Here is a 20,905-nt window from a genome sequence, read left to right as displayed (position 1 = left end):
ATTTGCTGTTTTGCTAGGTTTATAAGCTAATGGCATGGCTTTTTCGTGCGGTTGGCACTTACTTCCCGCATATTTTGCAAGGATATTCTTCTCCGTCATACGATGTAGGCGAAGAACAGGAGGCGGACCGTTGTAACGCTATCTGCCCTACCGAACCCTAAACATGAAGAAGTCGTGCGTGTTAGAACTTGGTCACTCAGTCTTCACTGATGAAGACGTAGTGAGATAGTTCAGTGAAGGCGGAGCTTACTTGTGTCGCGGGCAGCGGTTCGTTTACCCAGCCTCGTAGAAAATGATTTTTGTAGTCTTTCGTTACTTTCTTCCAGAAATAGTAGAACTGGACGCATTGTTTCGAGTCTTTTGTTTTTATCTAAGGGATAAGTTTAATAATTAGAACTACTACTGTAAAGTATAAAAGATTTTCAACGTGTTTTAAAAGAAAAAAATACTTACTAGTTGTGAAATTCTATAAAAGTCCTTATCGTAGTGTCCAAGGCCGGCCAGGAAAGCTTCAACTTCGTCAGGGGTCCACCGGCATTCGTGTTGTGACGGGGCCGCGGGCCGCGTCATCAGGCGTAATGTGGCAGTTCTGATGTCCCCTCCACATTCCCCTAGAGTCTGTAGAGCGTATTCCCGGGTGTGTCCACCAACTGGCATCGCAGCGCACATCGCTAACTCCATGAACATGCGAACTGAAATAAAAAGAGGGCACTTAATGTTGGTTAATGAACGAAAAAGGGTTTTTATTGAAAAGTTTTGATGGTTGCGGGGTAGTTTAAGTTAAGGAAACTCGTATAAGGATCGTCCGTAATAGTAGAACAAATTTCCATCTATTGTTACAATGTGTCAATAACTTTTGAAAGTTACCTTCGTTATCATCAAGAGCATCGTTAATGCCTGGATCCCAAAGCAGTTGTTCAGGTGCTCTGTGCAGGTCTATACGGTCGTTGCAAAGTTCGGGTATGTTCGCTTGATGGTCAACTCCGATATTGATTTTGGGTAAAGGAGGCTCTTCCATTTGTGCCATTTCATTATTGTCGGATGTTGATGACCCTGAAATTTAACAGTTTTAAATTTAGTATCAACATTACCATTATCATTAACTAACTTATCGAATAAATATCGTTTTACTCATTCAGCATACGTTGTGTTTATGTGTTTTCTTTTGTTTTTTAAAAAGTAATCAGATAAATTTTCTCGAATGGCCTTTAAACTTACCATTTGACTGGTTAATAAGAAGTCCTGAGCCAACTCTATCTGGTGGCAGTATAGGTTGCGGTGTATAATGGCTGCTGGAGCGTCGCATGCGAGTTTTGTATGGACCGGCCGGCGAAGCTCGTCGCTTGCGTTGTTGAGGCGACGCAGGCACGCTGTTGGGACTCAAAAATACTGCCTGAACTAGATCCCGTCCTTCTACGCAGACCTGGAAAAGTGGAAAATATTTAAATTTTTAAACGTATTTTTAAATACTTGACTTCGGGTAGCCATCCCGAAGCCTGCGTCTTGGACGACAAAAGTACATATTGTTCGTTTCCTAACAATACACCTACCTGTAACGAAGAGTCGTTTTGCCATTGGTGAATAGGCATAGACAAGGAAGTTAATCGTTGACGACGAAAGTGCCGTTGGTGAGAAAAGTCACGAGGACTACTCGATAGCAGCGGATCTTCTGAGTTAAGCATGATACGACGTGGCGTAGGTGTTGGTTCCAAAGAATAAGCGTCTAAAGATCTGCATTCTTCTGGTAATACTACTTCTAAAGCTTCTTCCACCTGAAATACATTATATTTAATATTTTGCCCATTTTAAAATCAGACGTAATTTTTGAAGGTAATTATTTTTTACCTCTTCTTGACTTGACATCGTCGCCGTAAAGAATGCTGCTGATAAAGGTGATGAAGCACGTGGAATAGTGTGTGCAGGTGAATAAGCATCGTGAGATGCCGGAGGAGTTGGATACGCAAGACCCGGTGACGGTTGAGTTTGGTTTGAATAACTTCCACTGGGTGATGTTACATTATAAGTAGTTCCTGGGGAATCATTAGTCGAATATGAAAGGCACGGTGAACTGTCCGCGTAACCGATACCGGGCGATGCTGCAGGTGAGCCACCGTGACTAGCGCCAAAGTCCGCCAAAGATTCAGGAAGCGGTGAGTTTAGTACGGCTGCAAGTCGTCGACTCGATGGGAAAGTGACGGGTGATCGTTCTCGTATGGACGCAGCTACAGTTGCGTAGTCTTCCAATGACGCGAATTCCTCCAATTGTTCAGGTGTTGTTGTAAATTGAAAAGTGTCTTCGCCGTTTAATGCTGGTGAATAATAGCCGTCATCGGAATTAAAAGATACACCTAACAATTCTGGGCGAAAGGAGAAATCTTGATGTGGCGAAGATTGTCCAGGATCGGAGGTAGATCTTTTTACAACCTGGAAGTCAAAATATTTGTTTTTTTTTTTCACTACGTATTTTACATGTCTTACAAGACGTTAAGTTAAGAATGTTCTTTTCCACCAACCTTTGTGTTTTCTTTTTTTAGCAGTTCAATCAGTGTGGAATCCCTAATGGCCGGATTATTAGATGTGATATTCGTAGCTAACGTTACGACGGAAGGTGCTCGTGGTGATACAAACTGCGTGGTCACTATAGAAGAAGCCGTCGAAGTCCCTGATGATCGGATTGTTGACAAGGGCGGAGGTGCTGGAGCTACAAAAGCTCGTGACGATGTTGCGTCAGTGCTTGTACCTGTTATTAGAAAAATCACTTGATAAGTTATCCCGCAGCTTAGTAGGTTTTAAGTTATGAAGATTATATAAATTCATTACCTGTAGATGTTGATTGAGCATTGGCTCCTCGACGGCTGATAATTTTTTCTTCTATTAGAGCTCGGACTGACACTGAAGCTGTTTGTAGCGGTGGTCCAGAGGATTCTTTCTTGTCCATTTTCTTATTATCAGAGTCCTAAATAAGTATAGATTTTGAAATATCAACAAAACCGTTCTTAAATTTAATCTAAACATGTATATGACTTACTTTTTTAAAATATCCACCATGCAAGCGCATGTGACCGTTTAGCGCAGGTATGTTTTTAAATTTACGATGACACAGGTTACATTCGACTGGCTTGGTATCGCTGGGTCGGGGTATCGTACCCGGCCCGCTGCCCGCTCCGCTCGTGCTCCCGCTCGTATTCGCGACGTTCCCGTATTTTTGGCTTCCCTGCTGCGTCTGTGAAATTAACGATGACTTTACAAAACTTCAAAAGACTTCCAAAACCTATTACGTACTTTGTAATTTCAAGGTATAAACTTTCGATCTTCAGCAGCTCTTTAATATTCCAAGTTAATTAATGGATTTTAATGGATTCTGCGTAATCTACTAGTAGGTCGGTGGAAAAGGAAAATCCTAATTACAGGTCAATAGTAAATAACATTTTGTGACATAATACTCGTATAAATACATTTACATTAAATTAGATTAATTTTTTCCCTAAAAAGTATTCTTCACTGGACCTGAGAAGTGATAGGATATAGAAGCCGTATATAAAAAACACATGGCTAAATTCAAAATCAGACGACAACTTTGTCTATTCCTTTTATAAAATAGTCGTTTCAATTTAAATAAAAACTAACGTCAATTTACATTTTTCCATAGTGCCCGAGCACTGCATTTATTCATTTACGTAGAATTTTAATTAGTAGCGGATTTCCCACAGCGAAGCTACATGACTTCCCGACATTAAGAGACGAAATTTATTTCATTTTGCATGCCCGTTGTATTTAAAAAATACTTTTTGTATAATTTTGAGGTTAAAGCAGTTCCTTTTATGTAATAAGTATTAAGTAAATACACTTAAAATAACAGGTTTACTAAATATTTTAACAAGATCGCTTATTCTAGTTTACTTGTCCCTTTAATAGAAGAATTAAATAATAGATTTTTACATTGTGACCTAAATCGGCGTTGGTGAGTAAATCTCGTGAGCGCTACGGCGTAGCGCGTCCGTAATTTATTTGATTCGAGTTTTTTTCGTAGCAGCCCTAGCTAGCGCCATTAGGCCAGCTCGTTAGGTTAATGTGGTAGGTGCGAGCAGATGTTCGCGAACGGAGCGTTTTTGTCGTATATCATTCTTGTAGTGTAGTTAACTTGCAGCGGTTTTTAGTACGAATTATTTACACGCTACAACTGTATGAGAGTAAAGTCGTTTGTTACGGTCGCTTAATGATCTTAGAATTAGTCATTACAAATGTATGTTATAATAATTTTGTTTTTAAAAAAGCCAGTAAAACGAAGGATAACCATGAAAGTTGAATTAAGGACACTACTTTCATATCTATATCTATCTATACATATAATAAAATTGGAGTATATGTAATATCAAAAGAAAAATTCCAGATTTCGGGAAGATGATGCGTTGCTGATAACGAAAATCGCATTTAATATTTTTTGTCTGTCTGTCCGCAAGCCGCGTTTGTTCCGGGTAATCTCCGAAACGGCTGGGCTGATTTAGACCAGACTTTCATTGAAGGGTAGCTGACATAGACGGGCATGTTATAGGCTACTTTTTATCTTAATGTTGCGTGGACGAAGTGGCGGGCAATAGCTACTTGAAAATAAATAACAAGCAAAAAAAACGTAAATTAAAAACTCACCTTAGGCTTAGTAAAAGTATGTGGATGGAATAGCTGAGTTATCCAATTGTCCATTATCAAACTTACACTAATAACAGACGAAAACAACGAAAAAAAAAACTATAATGACGTCACTATCGGTCCAGCGCGTGTGATGTTCGTCTCACGGTATTCGAACATGAAATGATAGCACAATGGATGGGAAAGATATCGAAGAGATGACCCCTCGTTGATATATTTCTGACCTCGCGAATTACGAGATAGAATGACCAGTAAAATAACAAAGGCGCGCTATCCCGGCTTATTTGCATAAATGTTCTCGTTACTATAGATTGTGTTCAACGCAATATCGACTTTGTAGATGTTAACGTTGTTAATATAATGAAATTATATTCTATGTCAGATAAACATTATCCTGGCTTACTCGTACGAGGCAAGAATGGTGTGAAAGTTGGCCGACATTTGTTTAGGAAAAAAATTAGATGTTTTTTTTTGTAATAAAAAAGGGAAACGAGTGGCGAGAACTCCGACTTGGTCAACGACGCATATGGACATCCGCAATATCAGAGTAACTACAGATGCGTTACCGGCCTTTGAGGAAATGATGTGCTCGCTTCTTGAAGGACCCTAAGTCGTATTGGTTTGGAAATACGAGGACAGACCGTTCCACAACGCGGCTGTAGACTGATGTTTGTAAACTTATGGGGCGAAATTGTTCTCATTTAATTATAAATAAAAACAATCTATCCCATTTTATAATCTTAAATAAAAGGACATTTGAAAAAAGTGGTAATAATAATTTCAATTAGAATACTAGTTAGTTATGTTTTTAAAATGTATTTAGTCCTGTGGTAAAATGTACATGTGCCATGTCTTTTCCTAAGATTTAATCTATCGTTGCTACACAGACAAGAGATGAGCGAACTTTCTATTAGCTGTGGTAACAACTATTAATTAGATAAACTTTTGATATGAGCTAATACATAATAACATAAGGTCACACACACATAGGCACAGACACCCACACAGACACACTTGTACTCTTTTTAGTTAAATATCATTTCTTTTCTTTTTAAACCTATTTCGTCTCCGTCTGGATGGCTTTTATATGTATATAAATAAAATAAAATCAAAACATTTTAAAATATGTACTAAGTACCTTTCGCACGCGACTCCGTCCGTGAAGAGTTGTAGAAAAAAACAAAAGTAAGTAGCATATGTGTACTTCCAGAATATTCTCTACATCTATACCAAATTTTATCAAGACCCGTTCAACAGTTTAGGCTACAAACCCTAACAAACATCCATCCATCCATACATACATCTAAACTTTCGCATTTATAATATAAGAAGGTAAGATAAATACATAATTTATGTGTAAAAAAATACCCATTTCTTTGTTATTACGATTTCATTTGCATTGATCATATTTTCAAAACCTAACTACTTTTATGGCAGCTAACCTGTGTAGATAGTGTTATTTAATAAGTAAAATAAAAACGGTAATGGTTAACTTCATAAACGTACAAATATTTAATTCCGTCACACAAGTAGTAATAAAGCAAATTTATATCGCACTGAAGTACTTAAACGGTAAAAGCGCACTTCACTTAAAGTTTAATCGTACAAGATCTAACTTAATAACAAATTGCAAACATTTGAACAATGGCGCAGGAGCACATTAAGAATGCTACATTACAACCGGGTGGTTACTTCCCTTGTTTAGAATAGAAATTCTTTTTTTTTACAGTGCAAAACCTCTTTGGCTGACAAGATATGTGAATACAGCCATAGAGGTTGCGTACTGGCCACCGAGACATTTACGTAGTTTGTTAGAGAATAAACAAGAGAAGGAAAGGAAGCGTAGAATAGACGAGATATAATTGATATAGTTTTCAGACTTACTAATCTTACTAATATTATAAATGCGAAAGTTTAGATGGATGGATGGATGGACGGATAGTTGAATGGATGGATGTTTGTTAGAATTTGTAACCTAAACGAATGAATCGCGATGAAATTTGGCTTAGACGTAGATTATAGTCCGGAAGAACACATACACTACTAACTTATATATTTTTTTAATTCCACGCGGACGGAGTCACGGGCCAAAGCTAGTATAAAATAAAGTTGTTTTGATGTAAAGGTTTTTTGTATTTTTGGCTGCCGCGCTTTCGGTAACAAGTAAAACAGTAGCAATATCTTATAATTGCTTATTCCTGTAACACAATAAATTCTTATTAGTACAACTTATAAGAGGCAATCTAATTGCAAAAGATAGTAAATAAGGGGCCATTTATTTAAATTAGTTCTGAGCAATGTGTGCCCCATTTCTCACGGTTATATTTCGAAGTGTGGCGTTCATAATTTTATTCGGGCTTTGTCGTGTGTGTTGCCATAATAAGGAGAGTTCTACGTCAGTAGTAGGGGACACGTGGCTCGACCCACGAGGTCAGAGGTCACCGTGTCACGTAAGAGCATCAGCTTTTCTAATACTCTTTTGTTAAAGATTTAATATTTAAGTGCTTTATTATTGTTACTAAGATTTATAAAATTTTAATGAGGGTTGAATAAATTTTTATTTTTATTTTACTTACTATTGTTTTAATTTGTTTGAACTCGGCACAAATTCGACTCCATGTAAATTTATACAAATTAATAGGTTGACAATAATACCTAAATGACCACTTATATTTAAGTATACAGCAACACAACACTGCTCTACAAAAACGGCTAAGAAATATTTCATGCACTTAGCAGCTGTACACAATAACTTTTAACGTAAAACAAGAATTTCTTTAGGAAGACAGCGTGAAGAGAAATCGGAATACATGTATGCCACGTTCGCTCATCTATCACACTTAACCTACGGGAAGATGATGCCGTAGATTTAGGGGGAGTCCCGTGCGCCTAGGGCTGTCAATCTATAAACGTAGACTCAAATAGTGATGAACAAAAACGACGACATGATATTATGTCAATAGTTAACTCCGGCGAAAAAAATAAACACGGTTTTATTCTCAGCAAATAATACAAAAAATACCATACCCAGGCCTCTTTTCGGTGATACTTTCACACAATTTACTCTAAACTGACATCACCAATAACACGTTGTGCAAAATTAGGTACAAACCCAATGAAGTCGGTTTAAACTTGTGGCAGCCCTACATGTGCCCTCAATTATGCATCGGGACGCTTATCGCCGAGACTGAACGCACCTGCGTCCTTGTCACACTACATTATTAATGGAATTGCGAGGCCAAGGGCGTCTTACGATGTACAATCAATTTCCTACATGTGTGGATATGCCCTAATTTTTTAAGTCGTCTAAACGTCGTTTGTCCGATGGGATTAAAAATAAATGTCAACAGTTTGACTGAGGAGAAATGAAATTAAATTGTGGACAAGTTCTTAAAAACAATAATAATATATTCGAACATTACTTTGAAGTGAACCAACGATGGTAAGGTATAGTTTAAATTTTTTGTTATGATTTAGGACTTGCGCTGTTTTATTTATAGCCAGTAAATATCTATGTCTAGATTATATAGGCTATATTTTATTTATTCCGCTTCATATTCTGTCAGTTTAATATTCAATAGATAAAATATTAAGAGGCCGTTGCTACGTACAATATGCGGGCGTGATTTTATTTTTTCCGCCTCGAAGATGAAGACGGAGAGTTTGACTTATTTCCTCGTTGCGACGTTGCGGAGAAATTCGGAGACGTCTATGTAATATTCACCGCTTCACTGACAGTTTGATGGAATTGAGTTAAGAGTTCGTATGAGGGTATCCCACCTGCTAACAACGGATCACAATTTTTCTGGATATTCTGACGTTTAAGTTAACATACTTTGTACTATTTCTATCCGCTGAAGATATACAAATGTTTACGTAAAGTCAAATAATTTTATAAAACACAATATATCTTGTACACTTTATCTGAGCACACAACAGAAGCTTTATTCTTTCCTATTCTATGGTTACATTACAATTGCTACCAAACATTCAATATATATTATATTATATGTATATTATAAATGCGAAAGTTTAGATGGATGTGTGGATGGATGGATGGGTGGATGGAAGGTTGGATGGATGTTTGTTAGAGTTTGTAGCCTTAACGACTGAACGGATTTCGATGAAATTTGGCATCGAGGTAGAGGATAACCTAGAAAAGCACATACGCTATTCACTTTTGTTTTTTCTTTAATTCCACGAGGACGAAGTCGCGGGCGAAAGCGAATTTAATAATAATTATGAATCTTGTACAATATTCTCGAATAAAGTACATAGCTCCATATTCTAAGAAATACAATTGGTATGTTTGATAAATAAAAATCCTATGAGAATATTATCTGTAAAAAAAGGATGTCACAGATGTAAGTAGTAGAAACATTTACGAAATAACGTCACCCAATGAAAATGTTTGATATGTCTGCGTAAACACACATTGTGTTCCTAACCCCGCGTACATCTCCCCTCACACACACCCCGTACGCCTCCGGTGAGGGGTATATAACACACATTTGTCGGAAATAAGATACCCACTTAGTTTAATAAAATGGCTTCATGTTATATGAGTTTTTGTACAAATTTATTTGATGTTAAAATAAATTAATTCTACGTTTAGAAGTCAATATTATTTATAACATTTATAAAAGTGATGCTACAATTTTATTAAAAAGTTTTAAGACTAGAAACAGTAAAAATTGTCCTATTAGTCGGATGGTTAGTGCATGCATGCATATTATAAATGCGAAAGATTAGATGGATGGATGTTTGTTAGAGATTAAATTTTGCATAGATGTAGAGGATAGTCTGAAAGAACCCATAGGCTACTCACTTTTGTTTTTTTAATTCCACGCGAGTCGTGGGCGAAAGCTTGTGACATTATAAGCGAGCGGGTCTGTACAAAGAACGACTCTCTGCGGTTACATAATCAAACAACCTTATTCGTTTAAGATTGAACGTACCTACTACAAGATATTTTAAACATTATAAATTTTACTATATAACAAATTTTCTTTGCATTAAAATTCGTATGTAACAAGAAGCAGAACTTTTTATAAAGTTTTTTTTCTATGGGTGTTCACAGCTAGTAATAATATTTACAATAAGGATTACTTATATTCTCTTAATAAATTATTGTGTAATTTGGAAACATTACCGGTTGCAACTAAATATTTCGGCGCTTTCATACTTCATATTATTCAAATTTGATCCGCTTTTCAACGATGCTTAATATCGAATACATCGAAATTGAACTCTAAATCAAATACGATAAGAACGAAATTGTAAAATCTAAAACATGCGAATGTAATTATGTCGTAATTATGTTCGCAAATATGCCGTATCCCGAGGCCGTAATGAAGTGGCACAAAAGCGGATTTATTGCGTTCAAAGGCATTCCGCTGTCAATATGTTGTGAACAAAACTGCGCCGCGCCCGTTTGTAATTATGTGCCCCGTGTTTGTGTCGGCCTTTATTGCTTCCTGCAGGTGACGTCAAATCACGGGACCCGATCAAAGTGAGTGCTTTTAATAAAGCGAGCCACGCCACCCACCTGCCTACGTTAGGATGAGCCCTTAACGTCTATAGCGCATCGACCAATCCAACGTAAACTCTTTGCTTCGATTGACGCGCGAGGGTTCACGTTACATTGGACAACCCATCAATAGTCTGGCTGTGATATTATTATTAATATTGCATTTCCGATTCATTCATGCGGCTGCAAATACCACCTTTGTATTGACAGATTTAATTGCAATGCGCCTCAATTTGCTTATTACAAATGTTGAATTTACACACCAAGAGGTATTTTCAACGTATAAGGAAAAAGCTTATCATTAGTTAGTTACTTGAAGTTCAATGAATGCTTACGGTCATAATTAAGTTCCGAAATGCTTTCTAACTATATGTTCTCTTTAAAATATCATTCTCAGATTAGATTCGAAACAGATTAGAAAAAAAATAAGACAAGATGTACTAATAAATAGTTCGAGTTACCAAACAACTACAAAATTCTCACATAATTAATGAATTCCAAACTGACCCCTCGATCAAATGAGAATTCTCGACCTGTGTGAATAATTCTAGTTTGATTGGCGCAAATTTAATAGAGTCCCTTCAATTTTTGTATCTACGCCGACAGGTGGAGATGCAGAGAGGGGCCCAATATGTCGACCGAGTTTCGCAACCCTTGGTCGAACAGAGAAATTCATAGAGCCGTAATCTGGTGTTAAATATTTTTTTCTTTATCATGTAATTTTTTTTTATTACATTTTATTTTAAACTAGCTTTCGATCGCCAATTAGTCTACGTAGTATTAAAAAAACAAAAGTAAGTAGCCTATATTCTTCCAGACTATGCTCTACATCTGTGCCAAATTTCATCGACATCCGTTTAGCCGTTTAGGCCATCTACACTTTCACATTTATAATACTAAGTAAGATTTACAATAAATTTAATTTCTAAGTATTGATTTCTTATTCGAAACGTTGTCGCGTGAAAATATTATAAGATTTAAAAAATTTATAATAAACTAGATTATACTATACATTTTACGTAAACTACATAATAATAACCCTTTCAAAACTTTTAAAGATAATTCTAACAAGCATATAGTCTAGAATGAATTGTCTAAAAATCTATTTAGTTGCTACTGTCAGTTTTATAAACAAATTTGTTACGGGGGTTGCACCGTGGCCGTGTTTGAATTATTAAAAAATAACAATAGTTGAATAGGTTCACTTCGCTGTTCGTTTCGCACTGGAATCCGCGATGTATCGACATTAGCATAAGAATTCGCATCTACCCTCATTCCCACGGCGTACTTTCATGTGAGTGAGCGCTAAGAATTATTAGATCTTATTGCATTATATCAGATAGTAATAAAACTATTCTTAGAGGATTCTTTTGAATCTCAACGGATTTAGCCACACGAATTCAATACGTTTTTTATTGGTTGAATGTGTAAGGGTCAGTTGTTTATGTTTAATGTATAATAAATAAATGTTTATACTAATACAAATAACATTATAAATGCGTAATATTAGATGGATAGATAGATGGATGTTTGTTAGAGTTTGTAGCCTAACCGGCTGAACTGATATCAATGTAATTTGGCATAGACGATAGACAGAAAGAATACACAAACTTTGTTTCTTAATTAAAAAAAAAATGAAGACTAGTAATAAATAATCATATAATGTTTTAAATAAATAGGCATCTCTTTGAAAAATGTTCCACTTGACAGTATTTTTTCTTACAGGAAGTAAATACTTGTAAGAAAAATGATAAGCGATTTACAAACTTTTTTCCAAATACACTTATGAGTATTTAATGCGTAAAGTCAAACGAATTCGAAGTTTATTTGAAAAAATATATTTCTCCATCTGCTATGTGATTTGTGAGCTCTTGATTTTTGTTACTCCTTTTACCACAATTTTATGAGCTTCAACGCGAGGCTGCTTTATTAGATGTTGGGTGTAACGACGCAGTCAGCTGGAAATTTTTCGTATCGTAGATTTTGTAGGGCACGCGAAAATAAATATTGAAAATATCATTCTTTAAAACGAGGGTAGGCAGACACAGTAACAATAATTACTATTCGTTTATCCTATTTCATATATACATATATCAAAGAAAATAAATATTTTTTTCGTAGACCTTAGATTATATACTTAGCAAAAAATCGTAACGTTACGCAAGTCCCGCCTACGTTCGCTACAGTATCTAGGCTGGCGTAGCACTTTCGTAACATTTTAAAATTAATCCCACGAGTACACTATTTCAAACATGTAACATTAAAATATTACCTTAAAAGAACTACGATACGAATCGAGCTTTTAGAATTAACTTTAAAAGAGATGTGATTTTAAACGAATTTATTTTATATGAAATAAATTTATTTACACTTTTTAAAAGATTTTCTTTTCAAATTCGTTTAAGCCTTTTATGTTATACGTTTATAATTAAATTTTACTATAATTAAACAATGTTTCGTGGCTCTTTGAAAATTTACTGTTTGGACTTAGGAGTTAATATATAAACAGATACAATAGTTCATTTTCTTAACCATTAAAATGTTTTTACGAAAAGTGTCCAAGCAGTTTTTTTTAAATTCTGTAGGAATTTTAATTAAAAACTTTCTTAACTAAAATAACTAAAATGTCTGTTGATTGTTTGCTTTTTTATTAAGAGCGTGTAAACACAACTGTACTTACATTGTTGCAACTCTTAGGTTTAGTGCCACTGGTCTTCTTGGTGTGTTTGGAAGGGGGTGTAGTGGGCGCGGGCGGCGTACCGGGCGGGCTACTGTCGCTACCGCCCCCGCTCCCGCTCCCGCCGCCGCTCGTGCTCGTACCACTCTTCTCCGAGCCGTTGCTTAACTGTGCGGACAAAATGGCGCGAGCCACTTGAGTGTTTTATGTTTCAGAGTTTCGCTTTTAATTACCCAAGTTTATCCACCAGATAAATGCTTAAGAAAATCTTTCTTTGAGAGACTTTTTTTTGAGTTTGCTCTAATTACGTTCGGGACGGGCGCAGTTTTGTTGTCTTAATGATTTTTATTTAATTTACATGTAAAGTATAATTTAATAAAGAATTATGTGTACTAAAGACAGTCGATTATAAAGACGTTTACAAAACGCTGAAAGTTGTGTATAAATGTACTTGTAATGAACACGATTAAATGCAGAAGTTGTTAACGTTTAAAAATCGTCGTGTCCCTCATTAAAAGTCGCTCGTAACATCACCGCTCGATGTCTGAACATTGTTTGCGAAATGAATCGGGGTAAAACACGACCATCATTATATCCAACTTTTTTGTACGTCCGAACCTTAATGGCGTCACAGAATGAAAAGCGCGCGCGGATTCGGGCTAATTGCTTAATTAATAAGGTCGCCGGGTTGTGAATTTTACACACGGTCAGTTGGAAGTGAGCCAAGAGTACTTGTAATAAAAATGCCAGTTAAAAACTCCGACTCGTGACAGCGAATAGGAATTTATTTGGAAATTTTACGACGTGAACTTTACGGAGTTTGCCTTTTATACCCACAAGAGGATTTTATGCCCACTTAATCATAAGTGATGGGACTTAATTTTTTCTTATACATAAAATGTATGATGTCATCCTCCAATAATTGAATTATAAAACCTATAATTGAAACTAGCATTTGACTTTATTTCTGTCTAATTGCATCAACTTACATCGGAGTGTAACGGGTTACTGCGCGATGGGGACGAAGGCGAGGCGACTCGAAGCGAATTCGTGTCGCGTTCACCGCTGCCCGGAGGCACGTTGCTGTTGTTGCTTGCACCTGAAACAAAGTATTTTTATTTCCATTATGCATTAAATTCACATAATGTGTGCAATTATTAAGTCCGTACTCATAAACTTTATTAAAATAACATGGGTGTTTTTATAATATTTCAATATGATTTTATAGATTTTTTAATCTCAGAGTTGATTTTTAAAAGCACTTTATTCGAATATTATTATTAATATCGTGCTTTCGTGTATCAAGTGTAGTGTAGTGGTAAAATAGAAGCGCTGTGTGCCGCTGCCATAATTACTACAGCTAGTTAACGATGTCAACTGTGACGCCTCACCTCTCTACAAAACTTAGCGACGCGACGCAACCTAATTTATGCGGGTATGCGGGTGTCATGACAAATTTGCATGAGTTTTAAATTATTAATTTCGTATATTATCAAAATAGTTTTAACAAAATTGTATAATACTAATTTTTACCGAAATATTGTATAATCATTTTTGATAATCAAAATTAGGATTTTAATGTAAATGGTGTTGCTTAAAGAGTCCTACGCTAAGGGACCTTTAATAATACTGGAGCCTAGATTGGGTTTCTATATGTAAATAGACGTAAGTACAAGATAGTCAATAATAGCGAACGAAAATAGCAGAAACTTTTTTTAAGGTAGCACTTGATCACGATTCCACCTAATGAGAGTGATGTTCATTTTGAGTTCAGAATGAAGCGAACCCAAAACCGTTAATACTTTATTTCGTAGCTTTAAATTATAACACGTAAGGTTGAGACTGATTTGCATTGTTTATTTCTACACAATTGTAAAAACCTATGGTAGTTACCTGTGTCAGTAGGCGGCTGGTGATGGTTCTCCGTGTGTCGGCGAAGGGAGCGCGCGTCGCAGTACGACTTGCCGCATCCCTCCGCTTTACACTCGTACGGCTTCTTGTTGCGGTGCGTCAGCATGTGACCGTTACTGATAACATAAAAATTAAATGTCTATTCAAGATTTAAACATTATTTACCAACACAGTAATCCTACAATATATTGCAGTTAACTTGTCGTTCTCTTAACTTAATCTAATATGAAAAGAATTAAGCAGAATGCGACAAACGTCTCTTTGAAATTCACTATAAATTTACATACTAAGCATGCTTGTTGATTGTGGGTGTTGTCAATAAAGTCCACAGTAATATCATAGTTTGTGAAATAAAACCTAGCTAATTTGGAGTACGTTATAAGTAAATACTTATTCCATATCATTATAATCTTAATACTTTTTCCCATTAGGGTTAGTCTTCTCTCCTATCCCAGTATTCTTTATTTATTCAATTAATAGTAAAACAAATCTTATCATTAACCAAAATATAATCTGTGATTATAGACTACGAAGTGGCGCCCAAAGCGGGTCACGGGATCAACAGAATTGTACCGCGTTCAGTTAACGCCTGAGCATTATGAACACAATGGTTGCATTAATATTCATGCGCGGGCTTGCCGCAGGATTAAAGGGCAAGCCAGCGCCGCGCACTACATGTGTTCCAGCCGAATATAACTACGTGTAAACTGAACACCTTTGTTATTATTCTGATACCTAAAGCATTTATTTTGAACTAAGAATTGTAATCTACACCTATCTTGTTGAAAATGGTGAATAGAATAATTTACTTAAGACCTCAGTATACTTGGCTACTGCAAATAAAATTCCGATGACTTATGGAACTATATTAATTAATACTCATAAACCAATCTATCTATACTAATATAAAAAGCGTAAGCACACACTTTTTGGCGTACGATGTCAGCAATCACAGTATATTTTCGAATAACTCTTTAATAAAAGGTCCTACAATTACGATGCGCTTTTGGTTACATATTTTCACGACTTTAAACTTAGAGGGTAAATAAATTGAAAAAAAAAACCATGTGGGAAGGGAACCATAAACTACAAGCTACCAACATTAAGGAAACAAGGTTTTTATGGTAATGGTAATTTTGACATTTGCTATTGAGAATTTGACAAATGTAAACAATAAAATGAAGTTTTTATAATTTTATGTGGATGAAGCCGTAAGAGAACAGATAGTGTTTAAGTAAAATACGTATTTATGTTCTTGAGGTTAAATGGAAGCAAAATTGAAAATTAATTTCTCATGGTCATGTTCAAAATAACCTTTGTATAATAAAGATTAATGTTACAATAGTTTTGTATTAAACAAAAACAGTATCTCCGCGCCGCATAGTCTGCCGGCAGCTGTATTCTAGGAATATGTAGGTGACTCCCTGTTTTTCGTCCGCTAAGGTTTTTGTTGTTGTTAACTTTGGGAACATCAGACAAACGTTTTTATAGCTGCAATGATAAATGTAGTCGTGTCGCACAATAAATTTTTTGTATACCTCCGTGAGTTACGAAGTCTGGATTTTAGCCTGGTTCTATTACTAAACAATGTTTTCGCAAAATGTCTAAAGACTAGAAAGATCCTGACACAATTTTACAAAAGATAATTCAAACATAGTAACTATAAAATACAATTTATATTAAAGTTAACACTTTTACGATTAACTACTAAATAATATTCCAGAAAAAAATTACCGCCTAACCTTCTCTTTATAAACCACACCATGTAACTTCTATAGAGTGCTAAACGATTGTTATTATTAGATTATTTACAATGTTTTTGGTTATGTACCACTATGTTTTTTAACATATTAAGATTTACTTACAGATGATCTTGTCGCTTGAAGGCCTTCGCACACGTAATACAGACGTACTTGCGCTCGTCGCTGTGCGTTAGCTTGTGCTTCGCTAGCGCTGACGCGTTGCCGAACACCTTGTTGCACACCTGATAAAGAGGAAAGATTTGTATTTTTGTTTGTAATGAAATAACTCAAAAACTACTGTTCCGATTTTAAAAATTCTTTCACTGTTAGAAAGGTAATTTATCTGTGAGTACAAAGGCTATATTTTTTTAATTTCACGCGGGCGAAGTCGCGAGCCACAGCTAGTATTATATATGCGAAAGATTGGATGGATGGATGGATGTTTGTTAGAGTTTGTAGCCTAAGCCGCTGAATGGATCTCAATGAAATTTGACATAGATATAGAGTACAGTTTTGAAGAACACATAGGCTACTTAGTTTTTTTTAATTCCACATGGACGATGTCGCGGGTGAAAGCTATAATATTATAAAGAGGAAAGATTTGCATTTTTGTATGTATACATAACTCAAAAACTTGACCGATTTAAAAAATCATTCACTGTTAAAAAACTACGTTATCAGTGAGTGAAATAGGCTGTATTTTATTCTACGCGGACGAAGTCGCAAGCTAGAGCTAATATCTCATATTTAATCATATATTTTCATGTATGTAATCGTTTGATACATTATGCAATGCATGTTTTAATTTATCTTTGTTCTTTCATTTGTCAACATAAATTGTTTGTAAGGTAATTTTTATTAGCATGGTGTTCTAATTAATTATTTAGGAGCAGTGCACAAAGAAGCCAAAATGTGCGAGTCCGGCCACCGTTAAAATGAGAACGACGTAATATTAAGTTGCGAGATGTAATAACAGAGAAACGGGTCGGAACAAGTCCCCGGGCGGCGACCCTAATGCCGTGTTTGTTTCTCATCTAATTAAGAAGGCCTTTCGTTTTCTTAGAATGTTTTCATTCGAAATGACCACGGGGGCGCTCGAGATATCCCGTGTTTAAGATTACGAGATCATCATGCTACTATAATCTTTATTATTACTATATTTCTTATTCATATCAGAATTTAAAATGAATGAACAGATAATCATAAATAATTGGAAGCGTGTACGTATACATTGTAAAGTTACTGGCAGGTGACATATTCTTTCGATATTTTTTATAATTTTAAGAAATAACTGAACATTATTTGAACAATAATCGAACACTAGAGATTGGAGTAACGAAAATATGTTGACAAGAAATATATAGGCCAGGGTTCCTTCGTCTCCTCTGAACGGTATTGTTTGGGAGTCGTTATTGCCCACAGACATGAATACTTTACGACGACCTCACCAACTTTTGTGAGAAAGTTTTCACGTCTATAATAATAAAAAACGTCGAAGGCACAAACAAGAAATTGGGTCAGCTTACCTCATCGACATATTGTCCATATGAAATCAGATTTTATTTGGACCCGCATCAACAAGTTAGGTTGGAAGAATCTTTTGAGAACGAATCAATTATTAAATTTATCACTCGTCTCAGATATTTGTGGACAAATAAAGTGAATTATCACTTTATATTTAAAAGAATTATCTTTTGATGCTGGTATTATTAATAATGACATACTTAGAAATAAAATTAGGTAATCTAAATCAATCCCTTTGCAGATAAGTGTTTTTTTAACCGGGAAAATCAAAACTGAATTTCATTAGTTAATATTATGCTTTTTAATTACTATTAAATAGTGTTATCTTACTTCTTACTGATATTATAAATGTGAAAGTTTAGATGGATGGATGGATGTTTGTTAGAGTTTGTAGCCTAAACGGCTGAACGGATTTCGATAAAATTTGGTATAGATGTGGAGTATAGTCTGGAAGAACACATAGGCTACTCACTTTTTTTTTTTAATTCCGGACGGAGTTGCTGGCGAAAGCTATTTAAATAAAGATTTATAAATAGTTTACATTAAACACGATGCAGTAATTTTGTATCAATTGGAGCAAAATTCGTTTCATCGCTCGCTACAGTTGGGGTTGGTAGGAAATGAACCAATACATCTTGTAGGGGAAGCCAGATAAGGACGAAATTATGCAAATTGAATTCACACAGTAACGATGCAAATAAAAATAAATTTAAAGAAAAATGTAATGATTTCATATATCACGGCGAACAAAATTTAACTATGTTTTTTTAACTACGTTTGCATTGTAATGTATCACAATTTAACAGCAAAAAATTCAACTTTGTCACATTTGAAGTAATATTTAAACAATTTTCAATGGCCTTACATTTTAATGGGCATGTTAAAATAATGTCTTCCTTACTGGACCGCTAACTTATCTGTGAAAACGGGTCTATGTATGGAAGGGAATATGGTTTTATAGCTCATAAAGTTGTAAAGACGGGACGTATAAATGTTCGGCTTAATCTGAAACGGTTTTGGATCGTCAGAATGTTAAATTTATAAGCCATCAAAAGTTTCAATGTTCGTTATTAGTTACGGATTTATTGGATTTAGTTTTCATAGTAACCCCCGAGAGTTAAGTAAAACCTTTTTGTATTTTAATACGACTGATAATTTTAGTAATACTTCCATTTGTTTGTTAAAACAAATATTTTTGACACATAATAATCAAACTTAGGATCTTTAGTCGTTTCAAAGGACCATTTACTTCACCAAAAACTTACATCTAATACTTGATAAAGTATACGTTGTTGTTAAGATGTAGGATTGATTTAGGTGAGATAGAACAAATCTTCGACGAAGGTAGGATAAAGAGGCCCCGGCCCTCTTTATCCGGGCCGGGTAAACTTTTATATCCGGCGAGCATTTTATTTGTAAGCTTCGCGCGGCCGCACTGATCCGGCGACGGGGGCCTCACGCACGGACCCATCTCTATCTCTTCATATATAAAACTGTTTGTCGTTGTTATCATGTTGATTGGTTATACGTACTAGTTGAGCTCCGCGGTTTCATCCGTTGAACCTTAAGTATCTATAACCTTCTCTGATATTTTATAAAAACTCTACTAACCAGCCTTTAACAAACACGTTATTTAGGGAACACGACCAAAACAATATTTCATGTGAAAAGTTTTTTGATAAATGTTTTTCAAATTTTTAATATTTTGTTAGTGGTTTTTATTGAAATATACCAAACTAAATAAAACTGATCATTTAGTATATCGTAACATTTGCACTAAGATTGCTTACTAATACAATTGAATAATTCACAGCCTGTGGCGAGAAATGGCTGATGCCTGGGAACAATTGACGGCAGATCGAAGACGCCTCGAGGGCATTGACGTAGCTTTCAAGTAAAATGGTCACGTGGAATACGAAATCCGAACCAATTCATGTTCATTGATTGGTTAACTTTAGTTAATCGTAAAATGAATAACTTAGTAATGTTCTGATTCATTAATTAATACGAAATGAATGAAAAGGCAGAGGGAAACAGCCTGATTGCCTGATGAATTCATTTGAAAGCATGCAAGGTTAAATCCACAAAGTTCTTATAAAATTATGAATATTACGATTAAACAAAACAACATGTTATGTGTTAGTGTTATTAGTAGAATTAAAAAGCATAGTAAAATCACGTGTTTTAAATTATTATGAAATATTACAAGTCAGCTGTCTTGAAATCCACCAACGGCAGTATGCTCTTCACATTATAATATAAAAATATAAGATTTATCATTGCAGTTGTGTACTGCTCATTTCCTTGGTTGTGGGAGTTATTTCTCATTTGTTTTATTGTTTAGATTTACCCCCGAATGCGGAAGCCTCCCTTGCCCTACCATTTGTCACCCGCGCCGCAGCTTTTGTTCTCTCATTTCAAAGATATTTGTCATTTTAGAAATAGAAAGCGCTTCATTATTTGCCACTGTTTTGTCAGGATTCTGTAACTCGGTCTTTGTTAGATATCGCGGATGCTTTCAGTATTTATTTTGACGATACACTTGTACTAAGATTAACCGAAATCGATAACATCCTTCTTGAACACAGATCCTGAAAAAACTGATACAATTTCAAATAGACAACAATAAATACCCTAACTGAGCTATAGTTAGTTGGTCCCGCGGTTTGCATTTACATTGCCCTGATTCATTTTATTCCCATCAGTTTCTTTTTAAGAAATTAGAGAGTTTATTGATAAAAACAAGAGACGTTCTTATTAATAAGTGAATAATATTCGGAAATACGATGAAGGCAAATAAATTTGAGGTTATAGTTATAAATCTTTAGTAGAATAGAGCATTGTTCCTCTTGTTGCGTGCGTGCGTTTGCCTAG

General features: G+C 35.3%; 1 protein-coding gene across 1 annotated transcript in view; it reads right to left on the bottom strand.

Annotated features, from left to right (window-relative positions):
* The window catches only part of LOC106100925 (uncharacterized protein PB18E9.04c), a 49,999-nt gene that overhangs the window by 1,774 nt on the left and 27,320 nt on the right, over nucleotides 1–20,905 (bottom strand). Inside the window, exons 4-17 of the mRNA XM_013279990.1 lie at nucleotides 16,631–16,749; nucleotides 14,748–14,881; nucleotides 13,844–13,953; nucleotides 12,858–13,022; nucleotides 3,029–3,223; nucleotides 2,821–2,956; nucleotides 2,514–2,740; nucleotides 1,846–2,424; nucleotides 1,551–1,772; nucleotides 1,219–1,423; nucleotides 868–1,053; nucleotides 454–692; nucleotides 251–370; nucleotides 63–157 (exon numbers count right to left, since the gene is read on the bottom strand). Of these exons, the coding sequence (XP_013135444.1) occupies nucleotides 63–157; nucleotides 251–370; nucleotides 454–692; nucleotides 868–1,053; nucleotides 1,219–1,423; nucleotides 1,551–1,772; nucleotides 1,846–2,424; nucleotides 2,514–2,740; nucleotides 2,821–2,956; nucleotides 3,029–3,223; nucleotides 12,858–13,022; nucleotides 13,844–13,953; nucleotides 14,748–14,881; nucleotides 16,631–16,749 (2,732 nt within the window). The remainder of the gene's footprint in view (nucleotides 1–62; nucleotides 158–250; nucleotides 371–453; nucleotides 693–867; nucleotides 1,054–1,218; nucleotides 1,424–1,550; nucleotides 1,773–1,845; nucleotides 2,425–2,513; nucleotides 2,741–2,820; nucleotides 2,957–3,028; nucleotides 3,224–12,857; nucleotides 13,023–13,843; nucleotides 13,954–14,747; nucleotides 14,882–16,630; nucleotides 16,750–20,905) is intronic.

This window comes from Papilio polytes, unplaced genomic scaffold, assembly GCF_000836215.1.
Source record: "Papilio polytes unplaced genomic scaffold, Ppol_1.0 DF824024.1, whole genome shotgun sequence".
NCBI lineage: Eukaryota > Metazoa > Arthropoda > Insecta > Lepidoptera > Papilionidae > Papilio > Papilio polytes.
The sequence above is the reverse complement of the archived record's forward strand: the minus strand, read 5'-3'. Positions and strand labels throughout refer to the sequence as shown.